General features: G+C 40.1%; 2 protein-coding genes, 1 long non-coding RNA gene and 1 pseudogene across 7 annotated transcripts; 2 read left to right on the top strand and 2 right to left on the bottom strand.

The window, feature by feature from the left end:
* Window positions 1–774: 774 nt before the first annotated feature.
* Window positions 775–9,007, bottom strand: LOC135333331 (uncharacterized). 2 transcript variants are annotated; one of them, XR_010393825.1, is made up of 7 exons: window positions 8,913–9,007; window positions 8,636–8,748; window positions 8,413–8,556; window positions 8,065–8,272; window positions 6,578–7,918; window positions 1,144–6,460; window positions 775–894 (listed from the first exon to the last, which is right to left on the bottom strand). It is a non-coding gene; the product is annotated as an uncharacterized LOC135333331 (long non-coding RNA). The 2 variants fall into 2 exon arrangements; XR_010393826.1 differs by having other exon boundaries at window positions 8,061–8,272.
* On the top strand, window positions 2,704–9,009 carry LOC135332411 (uncharacterized). The gene is made up of 4 exons (XM_064527719.1): window positions 2,704–2,839; window positions 4,435–4,583; window positions 4,694–4,780; window positions 8,893–9,009. The coding sequence occupies exons 1-4, from the start codon at window positions 2,782–2,784 to the stop codon at window positions 8,986–8,988; spliced, it is 390 nt and encodes a 129-aa protein (XP_064383789.1). The 5' UTR covers window positions 2,704–2,781; the 3' UTR covers window positions 8,989–9,009.
* A 714-nt stretch (window positions 9,010–9,723) lies between these two features.
* LOC135332832 (DNA primase large subunit-like) lies at window positions 9,724–11,296 on the top strand (annotated as a pseudogene).
* Window positions 11,297–12,258: 962 nt separating this feature from the next.
* Window positions 12,259–17,435, bottom strand: LOC135332060 (uncharacterized). Of its 4 annotated transcripts, XM_064527379.1 has the most exons (12): window positions 17,239–17,435; window positions 16,536–16,662; window positions 16,255–16,346; window positions 15,947–16,190; window positions 15,383–15,466; window positions 15,125–15,172; window positions 14,524–14,605; window positions 14,423–14,465; window positions 13,676–13,752; window positions 13,311–13,411; window positions 12,757–12,928; window positions 12,261–12,606 (listed from the first exon to the last, which is right to left on the bottom strand). In XM_064527379.1, exons 4-11 carry the CDS (start codon window positions 16,010–16,012, stop codon window positions 12,923–12,925), a joined length of 507 nt encoding a protein of 168 aa, XP_064383449.1. In that variant the 5' UTR covers window positions 16,013–16,190; window positions 16,255–16,346; window positions 16,536–16,662; window positions 17,239–17,435; the 3' UTR covers window positions 12,261–12,606; window positions 12,757–12,922. The 4 variants fall into 4 exon arrangements, with proteins under 4 accessions (XP_064383466.1, XP_064383473.1, XP_064383449.1 ...); XM_064527396.1 differs by lacking the exon at window positions 17,239–17,435 and having other exon boundaries at window positions 12,259–12,606; window positions 14,423–14,457; window positions 16,536–16,900; XM_064527387.1 differs by lacking the exons at window positions 14,524–14,605; window positions 17,239–17,435 and having other exon boundaries at window positions 14,423–14,457; window positions 16,536–16,876.
* Between the last annotated feature and the right edge of the window lie 1,699 nt (window positions 17,436–19,134).

The raw sequence follows: 19,134 nt of genomic DNA on the forward strand, positions 1-19,134 counted from the left end.
TTCCTCCACCTCAGTTTGATGGACAAAATTATAGTCCTAGCTCCACCCACAAAACGAAAACATCCAGCTCCTCCCCCAGTTTTGCAGCAAACAAGCCCAGCACACTTCCCAAGAAACGAGTGACTCGTACTACTCTCACAAAGCGAAAGGAAGACACCTATAAGCTATAATTTGCAGCAAACAAGCCCAGCAAACGAGCGGCTCCTACTCTTGAACAAAGCGAAAGGAACTTTAGGAGAAGAAGCCAAACCTAGAATCTCAGCACTTCCATACATCCAGCTCCTCCCCCATGCAGCCTTGCAGCAAAAAAGCACAGCACACTGCCCAAAAAACGAGCGTCTCCTACTGCTTTCGAACAAAGCCAAAAAAAGAAACTAGAGCTTCTCTCTTTCATTCTAGTTCTGTTATTATAATTACTAGACAAAGCATCTACATGTAGCTACAATAATTTTTACATGTGTATCTTCTTGTAAATCACAATACAATGTACAATGTTGTAGTTTGTAGCCCAGAGCAATCTATAGTACTGGTACTATAGCTCATAGTTCCCTGCTAAATACACTCAAATGGAATCTAAGGACACCATAAATATTATTGTAGCACTACCAAACAGCTACTAATAAAATAATTAGCTTTTTGAAATTGGACGTTCTCAACACAAGTTATAGCCCTTCAAAGAAAAACTACGAAAACATGACGACATGTAATTAATACATATTTTGGCAACCACCTCTTATATATTATACCCACGTACTTCATATTTCTCACACGTACCTGATAATTAGGAGTGGAGTTGGACGAGGAGAAGTTAGTGTCCCAGTTATAGAAGCTCAAGTCACTGTGTCTAGGGAGCAGCTTCTTCCGTGACGAGAATATGGGATCAAAATCATCCACCTACAATTATCATGTACATGTATAATACCACATAGAAAGTTTTCGTATCAAACGAAAATTAAAACGACGGAATTATTCTACTGCAAGAGATTCAATGCGTCACTATCCTAAGCTGTTGAGCTGTACTTAAAATACTAAATTGGTAGTTACGAAAATTACCCGCTATACGGCAGTTAGATCATTGGGGTGAGGTATAATTTTATGTTATAAATACATGTTAGGATCAACCACCTTTATTATTGGTAGTACCTTGAGTCGATGTGCGTAGTCAATGTATCCTGATATCTCCTATACTTATTGATTGAATGGCAGGGAATACTCAGACCATCGAAAGAATTGCAAGTTGATATAAATAATTATGCTATTATTATATACTTGCGATGAGCTCCTCAATCAGAAAGTTTCAGTTCCGCTTCTTTGTAGGACACATAGATGACGATACAGCGCTAATTGAAGCGAAGCTATCAAAGGACCGATTGGTGAGTAACTTAGCATCCGATGACTTGATAAATTATAAATGTAATAATTAGATTTGTTGAATGTACACAAATTAAAGATGTCAACCGCGAGATGCTGTAGATGTAAAACTGGCACCTGTCAGTCGTGTGTGTGCCAGAAGAAAGGCAGCCCCTGCTCATACTGCCCCCTGCACATACTGCCCCCCAGGGTCTTCGTGCACAAACAAGGTTAGTCCCTATAATTATAGTAGATCTATTCTAGTGGGTGGGGGGAAGCAGTTAATTGTCTCCACCCTCGACCTCACTTCCGCGATCACTTTAAATCAACTAACGTAAATGTTGATTATCTTTTTAACATTAGTATAATTATGTATTAGAAAATGGAAATAGCGAAAAAATAATTGAAATAATTATCAAAAACGGTACCTTTATAATTATTATCACCGTGTTATCTTATTCTATTGTTTTGGAACTTCTCCAACTTGTACTTATTGTGTTTCATTTTGGCTAGTTGAGTTTACCATTGTTTATTCCATTCCTAAAAGGCATTAACAAAATTGAACAATAGTTATGTACTGGGGACCCCATGATGGAAATGCTGTGCTTGCAAGAGATATGAAGGTACGTTGGGGTAGAATGGTAACTGCTTATATAGAAAACGGGATTGCCGTTTCTCGTTTCATGCCTTTTTTACGTATTTAACCACCTTTGCAGCAAACCACAATGAAGCCCTGAAAACAATGGGAGAAGAGGAATTCAAGAGGGGCTCGGCACTGACTAGGTAGCCCTATAGTAAAATACTAGTATAACCTGTTTGGTTGTCTGGTTTGATGTCTGACAACTGCTCTACTGTTTGGTGGCTTCGCGTTGTGCTGAAGTTGTTTGACTGGTGAGTAGTTTGTTCATAGTGGAAAAGTATGCCATTCCTTGAAGAGAAACATGTGCAACTTTTGAGATCTAGCGGCCTTGTTGGAAAAGTGCGGCTTTCCACTGATATGTCTCAAGATGACTATAAATTATGGCCGCAGTGTCATCACATCCAAGGGTAGGTGGGTATGCAGAAGCAAAGGAAACACAACATTTTTTGTAAGACAGAGTCTTGATACCTAAATCAGACGCGGGAGCAGAGATATAGAGCAATCGCCTAAGGTACATAAATACTTCCTAAGATGAAGACTTACACTGACTGAACTACTTCTATATGCAGACGAGTGCACGAGTTGCACAGATATACAAGGAGTTGCTGTAATTTTCTTACACTTTGTGGTGTAGTTCAAAAAAGTTCGAAATATATATGGAAAAAGACGAAGTTACAGTAGAAATCTAAAAGTTGAACATTATAAATTATAAATGTCAGGCCATAATTATTAGGATGCCAAGTTGTATTACCATCACTAGGCACTTGTGAAAAGAAAATTAAAGAAACTGCATGCTATGCAGGTCATCAAGAGATTGTGACTTACTTGAGGAGGTTCGATGTAGCACTGGTAAGTGATGTCGTTATAATTATTTGTATATTAATAATTGGTATTGGTAGACATATAGCGAAAAAATGTTTAGAGATAAATTGCAAATTTGCTATACCATAAATGTTATTATTATAATAATAAGATCAGGGAGAGCAAGGGTGATGCTGCCAAACTCGGATATTAATTTTGAAAAGGATAGCTTCAGTATAGGTTTGCTTAGGCTAGTTAGTACAGCAGTGGATATCATGAGCCACCATTGAACTTGTAAACGTGTGTGTAGGTGAAGAACGTTTCCCGGGAAAAGGGCGTCTGCTGATACGACCTCGCAGAGAAGTTTCGGCAGATCCTGATTGAACTATGTCACCGTGAGAACATTGAGAACACTTACTTAGTGTCTATAGCACTTTGTGCCTTCGTATAATATTGTTTGTGTACATAATTGTGAATGTTTGTAAACAATCGCTAATTAGTTGGGGGTGGTCAGTTGCTAGGTAACGATGATGATGTCATGGTACCCCCGGGGTCTGGGCTACCTGTAGGAAATAGTTACGAGTGATTTCAATGTATGGTTCATAAGATATGGATTTTTAAAGAAAAACATGTATTAATTCTGTATTATTTTGTTTTAATTAAAGCCGGGAAAGGGTTAAAAGAGACGCGTTCACAGGGTGGAAGAATTTATGCAGGCAAGTAACTCAGAAACTGCAACTTACAGAGCTCTTGTGAAACTAATCCAGATTATAAAAAACAATTATTGTACTATAATTATATACATTCAATCGTATGCTCGAATTTCGATTGATATACGAACGAGTAAATATGACATTGCTAGTAAAGTGTTCAAACAGTGCCAAGAGAATGGTAACATAAATTAAGACGATCCTTTCCTTAAATTCCACTTGAGTGATGGCAATCTTCACTGATTCTCTCAACAACCAATCTTCTGATTCAAGTTAATAACAACTCCAAAAACTAGTAAATGCAGTTAAAATGAGAACAGCTTTATTATATATACAACGATAAGCACAAAAATGTTCCAGTTTAAAATGGTTGGCTCCAGCCATGGGTTGTAGTCAGGCACGATTTGAGATATAAAATGAGGACTGTAAAAGAAATCGTGGCAGTGGGAAGTGGCCTTCAAGAAGGGCTGAAAGCAGTGGGCAGCGGAACTCAAGAAGGTGGTTCTTGTGTCAGCCTATAGGCATGGTGATTGGTTTAGTAGTACACGTCTATTATCGTTACGTGCAGACATTGAATATGAGTAAACGAGCTGGAGAGTGCGACTATTAGCGACATTCGATTATACGTGTCTAAATAATGCAAACATTCATTTACGTGGTATATTCGTTTTGTGAGATCTTCACCAAAAAGATGGTTGTTGCAGTGCTCCAGTGCTCAAAGCGCCGCCAACCCAACAGCAAACTATATTTATGCAGGCAACAGGAAGTGTCAGCGTAAGTATATAAGATATAAACATAAACTGTCACGTCTATAGCCAGGATTGTACTACATGTATGTACAAAATAATATACAAATGTACGGCTATAATTTTAGTCTATATAATTATAATTATTATGGTCAAACCTGCTAAACCCACATCATTGACACCTCAGATCTACTTGTGGATAGCACTGATTCTGGTAGACTAGAAGAATCACGAGTACAGTTGGATGAGCTTCTGGTGGAGGATAAACTCACTGGAGTACCCCTACTAGTGTTTGCAAATAAACAAGACCTAGGGATGGCTTTAAAAGCTGATGATGTAAGTGTACTATTCCGTTTATTCTAGCTGAGAGTAGACCTTATAGTTACATGACTGATGTACCTACAAGAATTGTGTGATCATCATTGCATGTAATTCATTCCCCACAGATCAGCAATGATATGAAGCTAACTGAGCTGACTGACAGACGATGGCAGATACAACCATGCTCGGCCAAAACTGAAGAAGGGATTGCGGTGAGTAGGACACTTAGCCCTAGCTATCAGCGAGAATATTAGAATATTGTACCATTGAGTCTGGTTTTGGGTACCATAGAGCTGTGCCTATTGGAATTATTATACGTACTAGGTAATTGTACATGCTTTGATGTTTACTCACTGTAAAGGGTGGATGGTAAAAAGTGAGTAGTTGCTAATTTAAGTATAATACCAGACTTAGACCAACTGCAGTACTTACAGCATGCATTTGAGAGCAGTATACGTACATATACAATGTGCCATGAATAACTTTGATCTCAACATGCATGATGGGATAGACTGGGTACTCAAGAGTGTAAAGGCATCGTCTAAAAACTAATCTGCTTCCAATCATAGGCATACCCACTGAACACTTGACTTACATGTACATCATAAGTTATGTAACCTCGATAAAAATCCATGAGTTTGAGTTCTCAACTGTGCTTCAGTGTTTGCCAATATCTACACTAACACGTTACAATGTACAGATCCTGCCTTCTACTAGCCGTACATAATTAAGATGCATGTCTGAATCTAGTCTCATGACACACAGCAGAAAGGTTGCGAAGAATAGCAAGAATCAAAATCACTTTGTAACTTATGTTTACTGAACTAATACATTGTGTCATTTCTGTAAGTATACTTTAATTCAGAATAACGGCCGCGATTTGTGGGCTGGGGACTTTAAGAATTCAATAATAATAACTCCAAAAACTAGTAAATGCAGTAAAAATGAGAACACAGCTTTATTATACGACAAGCACAAAAGTGTTCCAGTTTCAAATGTATAATAATCAAAACCAGAAATTTTTGCATTTGGTGACAAATGAATTTCAGCTGCAATCAGTCAGAGATGAGCAGAAGTCAAGATTAAACGTCAGGGTGAGAATTTATAGTAACCATGGCAATATGCCAATTCAAAAGGTGAGGGGCGCCAAAATTAAAAATAGCACCAATGTTTTTTTTTGCTTGATTTTTAGCCAGGTTGAGCCACAGTATCGCATGAGGTCAATAATACCACACAGCACGATTATCAAATTAAAAATCACCAATAATATAGATAAGAATTGCCTCTTTGCGAAATATTAGGCTCCCCAAATTTACCTGCTATAATTATGGTAGGCACTGTTTAGGAAGTTTCTACGTGATTTTGAAGTCTAAAGGGATATAGTTGTAGTATCACGAATGTCTGAATTATTTATTTATTTGCCTTTATACCATGAAAATACTTTTAGAACCACCCCCGTTCAGAAAACTTCCAAGCAGCTACTACGAACTCCCCCGGTAAGTTTTAGTTTGTTGGATTGTTTAACCCTTTCCCGGCTTTAATTAAAAAAACAAAATACAGAATAAATACATATTTTTCTTTAAAAATAAATATCTCATGAACAATGCATTGAAATCACTTGCAACTATTTCCTACAGGTAGCCCAGATCCTGGGGGTACCATGACATCATCATCGTTACCTAGCAACTGACCACCCCCCACTAATTAACGATTTTTTACACATTTTACAATTATGAACATAAAGAATATTGTATGAAGGCATGAAGTAACTAAAAACACTAAGTAAGTGTTCTCAATGTTCTTACGGTGACATGGTTCAATCAGGATCAGCAGAAACTTCTCTGCGAGGTCGTATCGGCAGACGCTCTTTTCCCGGGAAATGTTTTCTTCACCTACACACAGGTTTACAAGTTCAATGGTGGCTCATGATGTCCACTTGTGTACTAACTAGACTAAGCATACCATACTGAAGCTATACAGACTACATATGATACTCCATAGTTACTTACAAGGTCCAGGACTTTGGTTCATGCTCAGGAGCTTCTTCCTCTGGCTCTTTAGGCTCTATGTTTATAGCTTGACCTCTGAAAAGTAGTTTCCTCTCTTAGTATGATCCCAGTCACTGTCCTCTTACTCAACAAGGCCATAAGCATAGTTATTCTCACTGTCTAGCTGCCCTAGAACCTCGCTGAGGTTGTACTACGAAGATCTTGTAGCCATTATCAAACGGTCACTTTTCTTTCGACAGTACTGCACAAAGTGTACCTCGAGGCAAGATATTAAAGATACCACGTGAAAGAGCAGCCCAATGCGCATGTGCTGGTACCTACAGTGTGTGCATAGCTCCAACACAGTGCCCACAACGATTTTTTGAAAATTATCACTACCGCTGCCGTCATATGACGGCTAAAGCCGGGAAAGGGTTAAAGGGGTCATGAGGGAAGTCGACCACAGCACTTGTCCTCCTACTGTTGCCATAAGAATGAACTGGACAATTGCTAATTAACCACACAATAGCATTGGCTTTATTGGATCTAGCATTTCCTCCATTGTTGTCCTTACAACATGGGGTTACGTTAACACACCAATGTCACTCAGTATCCTATCTGATTTAAGACATGCAATAGTGCAAGGCGTAGCAATTTTAGACAAGTATAGGAGGGCTCAGAGGTTGGCAAGGTGCAACTCTTATTAATGTAGGCTACCACCACGTGTGGAAATCTTTCAAAAACCGATCATCTTCAACTATAGCTCTGGTCTTCAACGTTTTCCATTTTGATGGAAAGATTATATACTAACATGCAGGAGGGGGATTCCAGCTCTCGAACCCCCTATAGGCATTATACAGAGGATACTTTACTATCTGCAAATTCTTAATTTCAAAAGCTATATAAATGGCATCAGGCTTTCATTCTGAGAATCCATATGAAAAATGCTCCCTAAAGGGGGACCCTCTCCAAACTTCCTTTATATTCAATTTACCTTCTCCCAAACAATAAAACAGATAGAACCCTGACAGTCATACACTTTGCCCATAACACTTGTTCTGAGTGTGTACCCCATCAAAATCAATCATATAATTACATTGAAACATCAAGAGCGTTTCTTCTCTATGGAATATTCTAACAATGATGAACAAACTTAGATACCTTGCAGTGGGACATTACTTTGCATGCACTAATGGACAGTGAATGGGCAAAGTGTAATATCTGTATTTATTTCACCTGATACGTACAGAGCTTAGTCGAAGGAAGAGAGACAGTCACACTACTTTCATTTCTGTCACGATCTTGATAGCATAGAAACGGGAAACGAACTTGCAAGCAACAGACCATTATTATTTCATCAGTCTGCAGATGTGCATGAATATTCAAAGTGATAAGTGTTCAATGCTGTCACAAAGCACTACACATGCAGACACTAATTATGCACACTGTACTCTCTCCACAAAACCACAAGTGACTGTGCTAAACCACAAACATAAGACAATACCTACTTCTCACAACTGAGGGTTGTCTCAGAGTCCAGGGGAGTGCCCAGGTGGTGACCAACAGACAATAACAACAAGACATGCAGGTGTTATCCAAAACTTCATTGAACTCCCATCATACTGTAGAGACTCTTGTTTACAAATTTCAATGGCATTGGAGTGACTACCCCTTGGGAAACAACCTAGCTCCAGTACACTCTTGCAGAGTTAAGACCTGCATGGGAGAAAAAAGAATATAATTAATTATATATTGTCACTTGTATTACAACAATTATGCTTCATGCATGAAATTATGCTAAATAACTGTAGCTACAATCATAAGACTATAATTTTATACGGAATAATATTCCTCACTTGTCTAACGTGTGCTTGCTTCCAACACTGCACCGTTCAGTCCATAAAAATTATAATGATATAGAGCTTGTATTGCACCTCCACATACGCATGCAGTAGTCAGTCTCGCTGTGTTGTCACTAAGAGTTGAAATGTGAAAGACATCTGCAAAACAACAGTGATCGTTAGCATGCAGTTTTATAGAACATACTGAATAATGTTCCTTCACTTGTATTTGACTCACTTGTTTATTTGAGTGCTTCTGTTAGTAATCTAGTGCTGTGTATCTGCTGGCACATTCAGCAGTCGGTCACATCAATCTCGCTGGTTTGTGTTGTCAATTAAGAGTTGAGACATCTGCAAAACAGCAATAATTGTTAATAGGTTGCAGACTGAAATGTTGCAGAATGCAGAATGTCGAACAGCAACAACTCACGCTTGCTAGTTACATACATAAAATAATTATTAGCACAAAAGTTACTATGATTATACCCACTATAGGTACACAACAATCCACTTACCAGTCGCTTAGGCTGGAAGGACAAGCCACCATGTTGGAGTTTCTCCACAGAGTTGAATTTCAACCACGAGGTTTAGTCACAATCAATCGCATGTGCAGAAATAGTGAGCCCCACCCCCTTCTTCTGTTTTGAGACATCGGCTACAGACCTTTGCAGAGTTCTTGCAACTCGATGTCTAAAGCGGAAGTTACTGGCACGTGATATTCTTGTACATTAAAGCCACACAACATCACGTGAGCCCAACATTGCTGAGTAAGACAAGTTTTTTACATTGAGTTCTCAAGATGTATCACTAAAATAATTACTTGTTACTAGTTATTCAGAGAAGTATGAAATAGGAGTGTAGCTTCCCAGTATTATATAAAGTGGCTTGCCCCAGCCTGCCCGCTCATTTTGTGTTGCTGCAAGCTGTTGAGAGTCTAGTCATAGACAGTTAAATCTCTCTTAGGCTTGGAGCTAAGCCTTAGCTCCAGCTGTTCTGCGACACAGGCTGTGTGACTAATAGTAACTCACAAAACGATTGAAATACTCATGATAGCTTCAGCTAGCTAGCTGTGCAAAGGCATTCAAAGCCTTCTCCTATATAGGTCAAATTTTTCCCAGTTTAACAAAGTTAAATAGGCTCTATTGGAGAAAAATTGGTTAGGAATGAGCCAGAATTCAATCTTGTTACGTAATGGTTCACGTGACAGGCACTTCCGCTCTAGACATCAAGTTGCAAGAACTCTGCAAAGGTCTGTAGTTTCAGGCTAGCCTCGGTCCCAGGCCGATTTTTCTTTAATAGAAAGAAGTTGTAGGCGACCTAGCGTTCAATTGGAGACGGATCGGCCTGGGGTCGAGGCTAGTTTCAGGCTATGAGATTTAGAGAATTGTTAGGGTTTTCCGAGCGAGCAGAGTTCTTTAACAGCTACAAAGATGACTTCAACTTTGATGTTGTCAGCAGGGAAGACAGTGAGGTGAGTCTATAACTATTAATTTTTAGGCAAATATAAATAAATGCTCAAATTCTTTGTCCAGCTGAAGGATGAAGAACTGAATTTCTATCGAGATAGTCCTGACAGCTTCTACATTGTACCATTTGCTGACGCCCTGGACTTGGTTCAGAGCAGACAAGTGGTCATCAAGAGTGTAAGCTTCCATTCTGCAAGCACTGTGTGTCTGTGTGTAACCTACCGTTCCCTCAGGGCGCTGTGTACATACCCGTCAACAATGAGGAAATGATTGCTCGTTTGGTGTGCAACAAGTTCAGACAGAAGCTTTCTGAGGAACTAGTGGTAAGTAAAACACACCCCTCTCTGTACCCATCATCTACTTCATTTCTTCTTCCCCTGCAGAAGACCCGCAACCACCTACCAGTGGTGGATGATGATGATAAGAGGATTGCCCCCATGCTCAAGACCATCAAACATTGCTACCTTGGTGAGGCACTTCGGTCGTCTACAGTACGGACTGTTCCTCAAGAGCATTGGACTCACACTGGACCAAGCTATGGCCTTCTGGAGAGCAGAGTTTGTCAAGAAAATGGAACCAGAGAAGGTGTACACTATTATAGGCACATGTTGTACATTTGATTTGGTGTTGATTTCCCACAGTTTGAGAAGCAGTATGCATACAATGTGAGACACAGCTATGGTACAGAGGGCAAGAGGGCCAACTACACTCCCTATACAGTTGCCTCAAAATCATTCTCTCCAACAATCCAGGCCAAGGAGACCATCACGGTGAGCTCACCTACAATACTCTTGTACTCTCTCATACTTGTCTGTATATAATTATAGGGTGTCCTTTTCGTCACTGGGATGATAGTCACATTCGACAGATACTCACCACTCATGGAGTTTCACATAAAGGAGTCACTAACATCACCGCCTATCTGAAGGATGACCACTACCAACTAGCCTGTCAGAAATACTATGAGATCACTCATGCTGTGAGTTAATAAATCCTTCTGCTGTTTTTATTTGTTTATAATACTGGTTTGTCATTTCAGATTGAAGCTGCCCCTTTCAGTTTGGAGCACCCCTCTCAGTATTTCCGGGAGAGCCGAATGCAGCGTGGGGACACTGGTGGTAAACAAGAGACAAGACTGCCAACTGTAAAGACTGAAGTGAAAGCAGAGGATGATTTTTGTGGAGATATATCAATTCAAGACATGCAGAACTTTGAAGAAGAAATGGACCAATTCTAGCTATATTCTACCACCAGTTATATCCTACCACCTGTATGTATACCACATGCTCTCTAGTAGTAAACACTCTTTGATCCGCTGTGTATACGTTTTTGTGTTGCGTGTGCCACTTGCACTTGTCATTAGCGAAAGATCAGTTCTCTGAGTCACTATACTATAATGACAAGCAGAGCAGATCCTATAATTATATAATCTACTGAGCCAATTCAGTCAGTGATAACGTTTAAAAAAAAAAAAGCGGTCTGGCCAGAAACTGCTTAGGGGGTAAAGTACTACTTTTTAGGGTAGCATAAGTACTACTTTTTAAGGTAGCATAAGTACTGCTTTTGAGGGCAGCATAAGCACTACTTTTTAAGGTAGCATAAGTGCTGCTTTTGAGGGCAGCATAAGTACTACTTTTAAGGTAGCATAAGTACTGCTTTCGAGGGCAGCATAAAGTACACCACACCGAGCAGTGCATACTGTGAGTTACAGAACTCCCGATAAAGTAGCGCTCTGATGGCAGATGCCAGTTTCCCGACACCCAACCACCAGCTCCGGAGCCCCATGAATAACCCAAGCGCTACTTTGGGTCACCGGAAGTGGTTTGTATAAAGTGGGCAGTGAATCTGATTCTGTGTCTCATAAATTAGCCGCCCTTTCTAAGTCTCCTAGCTGATTATTCACCAGAAGCTAATTAATTATGGGTAATTAATTGTTATAATTATACTTGACCTAGCCTAATTATATTATCCCTTCACGACTCACGAGTGGACATCTTGCAACACCATGGCAACCAGATAGAAAATAGAGGGAGAAAGATGAAAAACGTAGTCATCACCAGAACATAAAGTAAAAGTGCTCACATTAACTGTTATTTGTTTGCATTCTATGTTAGATAGTCGTATAATGGCTAAATGCAGCTAGTGATAGCCAATCAATTCAGGGTTCGTCCTTCTCTTGTGGGTGTGGTCTGTCAATCCAATCACCAATGGGCAACGGTCGCTCCCAAACACCTCCTTACGAATCACCACATCAGTTACATGAAGGAGGAGCCGCTCAGACACCACGAAATAATCCAGCCTCCTGAAGAAAAAGAAATGTGATCATATTAACAGTAATGTACTTAATGGCCACTCTTAACCATCTACGATATAAAAAGCCCACCTCCTACATACCTTTATCGGACAGCAAAAAATAATTATTTTGGAAATTGTCCGGGTATAATTGGAACAGATTTTTATAGAGCATGTGAAGTGTCCGGAATAATTAGAACAAGCAAGCAGCTGCATGCGAGCTAGCTAAGTTTAATAGAATGCTGTGCGATTGAATAGTTGCACTAGCTATCTAAAACTAGCTATCTAACTGCAGCACTCTAAGTCTTACTTGCCGTCTGTGAATGTAACTCAACTTTTCAAAGTATTGTCCGGATTTTTAGAACAAATGTAATATTAAAGCACTGGAGTGTCCGTTGTATTAAAACAACGAAAATTGCCCAAAAGAGAGTCCGGGGTAATTAGAAGTGTCCTATAAATTAGAAGATATACGGTAATTATAATGGACAAACCCAAATGTTTTGTGTTATAAAATGGTTCCGCTGTAACTATACAGCTTTGCTCACACACACACTGAAATTGAAATTACACTCTATTTCTAGAGTAATGCGGGAGCACTCACCAGCCAGTGTTCTTGGCTCTGGCGTTGAACTGGTAAGTGTACGCTCCAGCGAGGTCGGGATACAGGTGACGGAAGGTGTCCACGAAACTCTCCTCCAGTAGCTCTGTGAAGTCCTGTCTCTCCTCGGGCGTGAAACCAGCTGTCTTTGTGTTTGTCTTGGGGTTCTTCAAATCTACGAGTAGATACATACAAAATATACATGCATGCATGTACACAAAGTCAACGCAAACTCTGAAGGTATACCTATATCTCTTATGCAGTGCCAGTGTGCGTACCTCCTAGCATACAGTGCCAGTGTGCGTATGTACTGACACTAAAGTTCAGAGACAGAGCAAGCTAGGACTACGTACGTACAGGGTATAGAGGAAAGACACAACAAACTCTATGGTTACATATAGTATAATACTGGAGTGTTTTAAAAAAGGTGGCTTTAATTACTCGTTAGGGCCTGTGTGCCGGGTTAATCACAATCTATATATACATGTATATGCAACGGAGAAGTATAGCACAAGTTAATCGACTGAACTACTACTATACCCTTAATAATGACTCACGCTTTCCCCGAAACAAGGGAGGATTAGGAGGGCCTCCTTAACCTCTCCTATATAGTCACGCCTGGATAAAGGCCGCCCAAAATTAATGCATTTTTTGGGATCTGTGAGGGAGTGATAGGAACCAGTTATAAAACTCAAGTTGAGATATATACTCAGCTCATAATTATTGTTATAGTTAATGTATAATTATATGCACAATTCCCCAAATTAATGGAGCCTCGGTTGTCAATTCCTTCGATCCTATTGACCTGACCACAAAACACTTGCAACACACATTGCATGACTAACAAACATTAATTTGAATGTAACTAACATAATACGGAACACTACATGCATTCACATTAATATATATACATGGCCCTCACGGTTTCTGCTGATGGACCAGATGAACCTGCAGGGATGTTTGTGGCTGCTCAGGAGGTGGGGTAGAGAACAAAGGCGTCTGTAAAGGAGTGGATGACAGTGCTTGACACAAGTGTATTACAAGAAGTGTGCTTGTGCATGCAATCGTGGATATAATAATGGATGTGTATAAAATATTATATAGATTTAGCAATTGGTTAGAATCACTCTTTTTGCGTTATTAGAATCGTTGTTGGCTATTGGGTCAAAGGTAGCTACTGGCAAATGTGCATGGTCTAATGTCAGTGAGTGGGTGTTCACAATTGAACCAGCTGGTTGGAGGGGATCTACTTGCCATCATGGTGATCATGCACCTTCTTGTGAGAGGTTCTATATATTGTGCTCAGTACAGTGCATGCAACACAATGTAGACAGCATTTGAGTGATTTGGCTAAAATCAATTCACACACATACGTACACACAAAGACTCTAATTAGAAATACAATTAACCAACACAAGTACATACAGTCACTACTCTTTTTTTTTTGATTTCAACCTGCAGACAAAGTGCATGCATGGTGCCAGCACATCACACTCGAAAAACAGGAACAAATTTAAAACTTACACTTTGTCCTTTGATCAATAATTATATATTTTTTTCTAAGGCCATTTTGCTGAGAGTTCATTAAAAAATGTAATGAAGGCAAACCCGATACAGAAAGTATAATGGTTTACTTATACAATAATTATTGTGAGTGGATGGTACTAACCCCTCCCTTCCCTTCGCCCATGGGATGTCCACCGACTGCACAACTGAGAAGTAAAGCACATGTTAATTTGTCGAACCACCATGCACTTAAAAATGACTCACGCTGGTTCCTCCAAAACAATAGAGGGCAATTCTTATGTCCCCCTTCGTGGTACGGGGAGGGAGGCCTCCCAAGTAAATTTCTCTGGATGCCGTCCGTAAGGGGGTGGAGGAACCGGTTATATACATGTATATTCAGCTCATTATTAAATATTATCCTCCAAAATAGTAACATGCATATAATTATATATATATATATACGATTCCTCGAGCATGGATATCCTTGTGAATGCGTATATATATATAGTGGTTAGCTCTCTATAGATTTCTGTGTTAGAGTAGTATAGTGTCGTTGTTGGCTTTGTTCATGCGAGACAGTGACTGAAGAGTTATACACAACTCCAATGCATCTAGTCGACCTATTGATAGGCGTGCTTTTTCCATTTAAAAAACTCGAGCCCCCCCCCCCTATTGTGAAATTGCTTCATACACCACTGATACAGATATAGATATAGAACACGTACACATGCATGTCGATACAACATAAAACAAATCGTTTGCGCGGCTTGAATTTATACAAATAATAGGCAATCTTGTACTATATATAATTCGGGAATTCGAGCATAACTGCATATAATACATGTATGCACGCATGGTCACTCACTGAACATTTCCTCTTAGGTGGAGGGGGAACTAGCTGACTAGCGGGTACCTGTGGAGGGAGTGCAGGGGTCAATGACATGAACTCAGTTAAATGCTACATCCTGTGTAACGAATGGCACACTAAATAATCGTTTTATACGGTTGGAGGTGGGGCTGGTGAGTTAGGGAGTGGGGTATAATGGATGGACCAGCACTGACACTCATAGTGTCGTTGTTGGCTACATGTTGTCATTAAGGCATAATTGTTCGGGACACTCACGCAACGCTTCAACCGTAGGGTCAGGCCCCTAGCTAGGGCTAGTGGGTTCGGGAGTAGTGCGGCACACTGGGTGGAAGAACTAGCCTGTGAGGGAATTGGAGGAATCACATAAACTAAATCAAGTACATGCTTCCGTACTATTGTACTACAAACACCTAGTGATAGCTGGTTCAGTCTTGTATACGATGTGAGTGCATAAAAACAGCTGCTATAATTATATACTAAACAGGGCTTCACCTATATAGCCTTACGCAGCTCAGTATAATCATACAGAATGATATAGGTCTGCATACATGAAGTAGTATAGTGGTAGCTTAATCCTGTACACTTGTATTGTTTTTATTATTTAATCTGAGCAGTATTCTCAGGAGGCAAACATTTACGAAACGAAACCAATGCACACGAGAAAAAATAATAGACCATGAGTAATTTTATAGACCACTATAGACCATGCACCAGAGAACAAGTGTATAATTTTGATTTATGACAACCCTAGTGGGACCAGCACTGCATGCACACACACAACACTGAGTATTAACTATAATAACATGGAGGGAGACTAACCTGGTTTGAGCATCTTGTGCTGCAACAATTTGTACATAGTCCTTTTTTACATCTGCAGCATACCATGCTGATGTGAGGTGTACGTATATATCAGTTTTCTGATGTGAGGTGAGGCAGTTGAAGATAGTCGAGTCCACTCCGTTTTAGTTGCTGATTGTTCAGCACCAGCACTGCCCGCTCTTTTATAGCGATTATGAGCGGAAGTGTGCCCCCTTCCTTTTCTCCCTCCTGGTAAGACCAGACTCTGTACAAGAGAGAAGTATAGCATAAGTTAAGTTGTCGAACCACCACCCTTAATAATGACTCACGCTGGTGCCGCCAAAACAACGGAGGGCTCCCTGATAACCCCTTTGGTGGTACGCGCAGGGAGGCCTCCCAAATAAATTTCTCTGGATGCCGTCTGTGAGGGGGTGAAGGAACCAGTTATACAGTAGTAATAATTATGCATATATACACACAATTCGCCAAATTAACGGAGCCTCGGCTGTCAATTCCTTCGGCCCTATTGATCTGATATGCACAATGCACATTGGCTATCAAGTATTTGACATAATACGGAACACTACATGCATTCTATACATGGCCTCACGGTTTTTGGGGTGGCTGACGAAGAGGCTGCACCTGGTGGGGTTGGAATCAAAGGTGTCAACTCTATCTGAAATCCATCAATCTGAAGACAGTTAGCTCTGCAGGCCTCCTAAATAAATGGATGTCGTCTGTAAGGGAGGAATCAGTGACACAGACTTAAGTGTATTTACAAGAAGTGTGCTTGTGCATGAATTACAATCGGCATGGATACAATTGTGAATGCGCATAAATTATAGATCTAAATTGATTAGTTCTCTCTATAGATTTCTGTGTTAGAGTAGTAGTGTCGTTGTTGGCAGTTATACACAACTTCAATGCATCTTGTCGACCTATATATCTTCACAAATACAAACTAACGGAGCCCCCATATTTCTAGGCTATAGAGATGACTTATCAACCTGCACTATGTAGGTTGATAGACGTACTAAAAAACTCGAGCACTCGACAAGCACTGCACACACACACACACACAACACCGAGTGAATTAACTACCGTATAGCGGGTAAGTTTCGTGGGGTAAAAAATTCGTTCAACTCCAAAAACGGTGAGTAAATATTTCGTTTAGTCTCGTTGCCTGCACTGCATTCCGGTAAGCCACGCCTACGTTAAACTTTTGTGGAGGTCAGCCTGCCAACGAAAATAATGAATATTTACCCCACGAACATTACCCGCTATACGGTATAACAACATGGATAGAGACTAACCTTATTTGTGCACCTGTAGCTCTGATGCAGTTGCTGCCGGTTCTACCTGCCTGGGCACACACACACAGCTGTTGCACGACCCAGTCGTGTACTTGCAGCTGCATTTAGATGCCATGGGCCTGGTGTGTTGCGGCAGAGCTAGACGACGTTGAGGAGGTGAGATTTGGGGGGAAATCGATGTGGCAGATGCTGAGAGCTGGGATGGATATATATGGAGATGGCAGACTTAATTATTTTTGCAAATGCACCAGAAAACAATAAAATCCAGTATTATGTTAGTTGCATTCAAATGTTTGTTAGCCATGCAATGTGTGTTGCAAGCGTTTTGTGGTCAGGTCAATATATATATAGGGCTGAAGGAATTGACAGCCGAGGCTCCATTAATTTTGGGAATCGTGTGTATACTATAATTATAGGCTAATAATTATGAGCTGAATATATATCATTGACTCAACTATATAGAGTTCATGTCACTAGTTCCTCTATACTCCCTCACAGATTCAATCAAAGAAGGTGCACCTATAGCTGGCCTACATGTAGGTTCAACCGAAGGGGATATCAGCCAGGCCCTCCGCAGGTTTCGCCTTCGCTACTTTTAAAGCTCAAAAATCGGCCCAAGAGGCAATAAAAAGAAGTTTTGTTGCCATTAATGGGAAAATGTTGCAATTCAGAAAATAAAAAAGTAACTGATATTAATGTTCGTCTGTGCATGTTGTCTATAATACTATAATTATAATTATTATGATGCCAAGCTAAATCACTCAAAATGCATGCATGTTGTATGCAATATAATTATATATTACAGAACCTTTTACAAGAAAACAATCACCCGCTATGTGGCAGATAGTGGTTGATACTTGAGGGTGCTGACATTCACACTATAATTGGTACTATAATAATATACTGATCCAAGTTTCCATTCTCAACTGCTGATCCAATTTATCTTTGTTCTTCACTGAATCTATTGCTCATTGTTACTGATGGCTGGTCGAGGTATTCTGCCACGCCACTATGTCTGCCTAGGAAGCAGTTTAAAATAGCTTAATTATGAATGTACAATATCGGCAATGCTAACGCTGATGGCATGTAATAATTATTTCAATGTACTTGATGTGTTATTTCTGGATATCAAGATCAGAATTCCAACATGGCAAAGACATCTCTTTGTTCCATGTAAGTATTTATTAAATTAAATAGATGTTAAAACGACTGGTGATCGATATCCACTGACAAAGCTGTACAAAAAAAATTATTATTAAAGGCAAAAATGTCAAGAGGAGAAGAGGAACGGAGGACTACAACTATCACTAATTCCCCGTTGCCACTTTATGCAATGAAAGGGCCCGAGATGGCTATTAAGAAAAACACACTGCAAAGGGCAATGCTCGGGAGGACACTGTACCACTTAACCCCTGAGCATATGCGAACGCCTCTGCAGAAGGCAACAAGGAGAAGACTGGACCACTCTCAGTCGAAGATGCTCACCAATCTTCCTCGACCAACCCAGCCACAGTCTCCACCCCAGCCACAGCTAACCCAGCAGCGAACCTATAGCCACAGTCTCCCCCCCCCCCGGAAACCGTGAGGGCCATGATGTAGGGTTGAATTGACAGCCGAGGCTCCATTAATTTTGGGAATCGTGTGTATACTACTATAATTATAGGCTAATAATTATGAGCTGCATATAATTATATCATTGACTCAACTATATAGAGCAACTAAAACCGAGTGGACTCGACTAGACTATCTTCAACTGCCTCACATCAAAACTGCAACTATACACCTCACATCAGCATGTCGTGCTGCAGATGCAAAATAGGAATATGTAGCGGGTGTGTGTGTGCCCAGGGGGGCACACCCACTCAAGAGGCAATAAAAAATTTTTCGTTGCAAAAA

Source organism: Halichondria panicea, chromosome 1 (genome assembly GCF_963675165.1).
Source record: "Halichondria panicea chromosome 1, odHalPani1.1, whole genome shotgun sequence".
In the NCBI taxonomy this organism is placed as follows: Eukaryota; Metazoa; Porifera; class Demospongiae; order Suberitida; family Halichondriidae; genus Halichondria; species Halichondria panicea.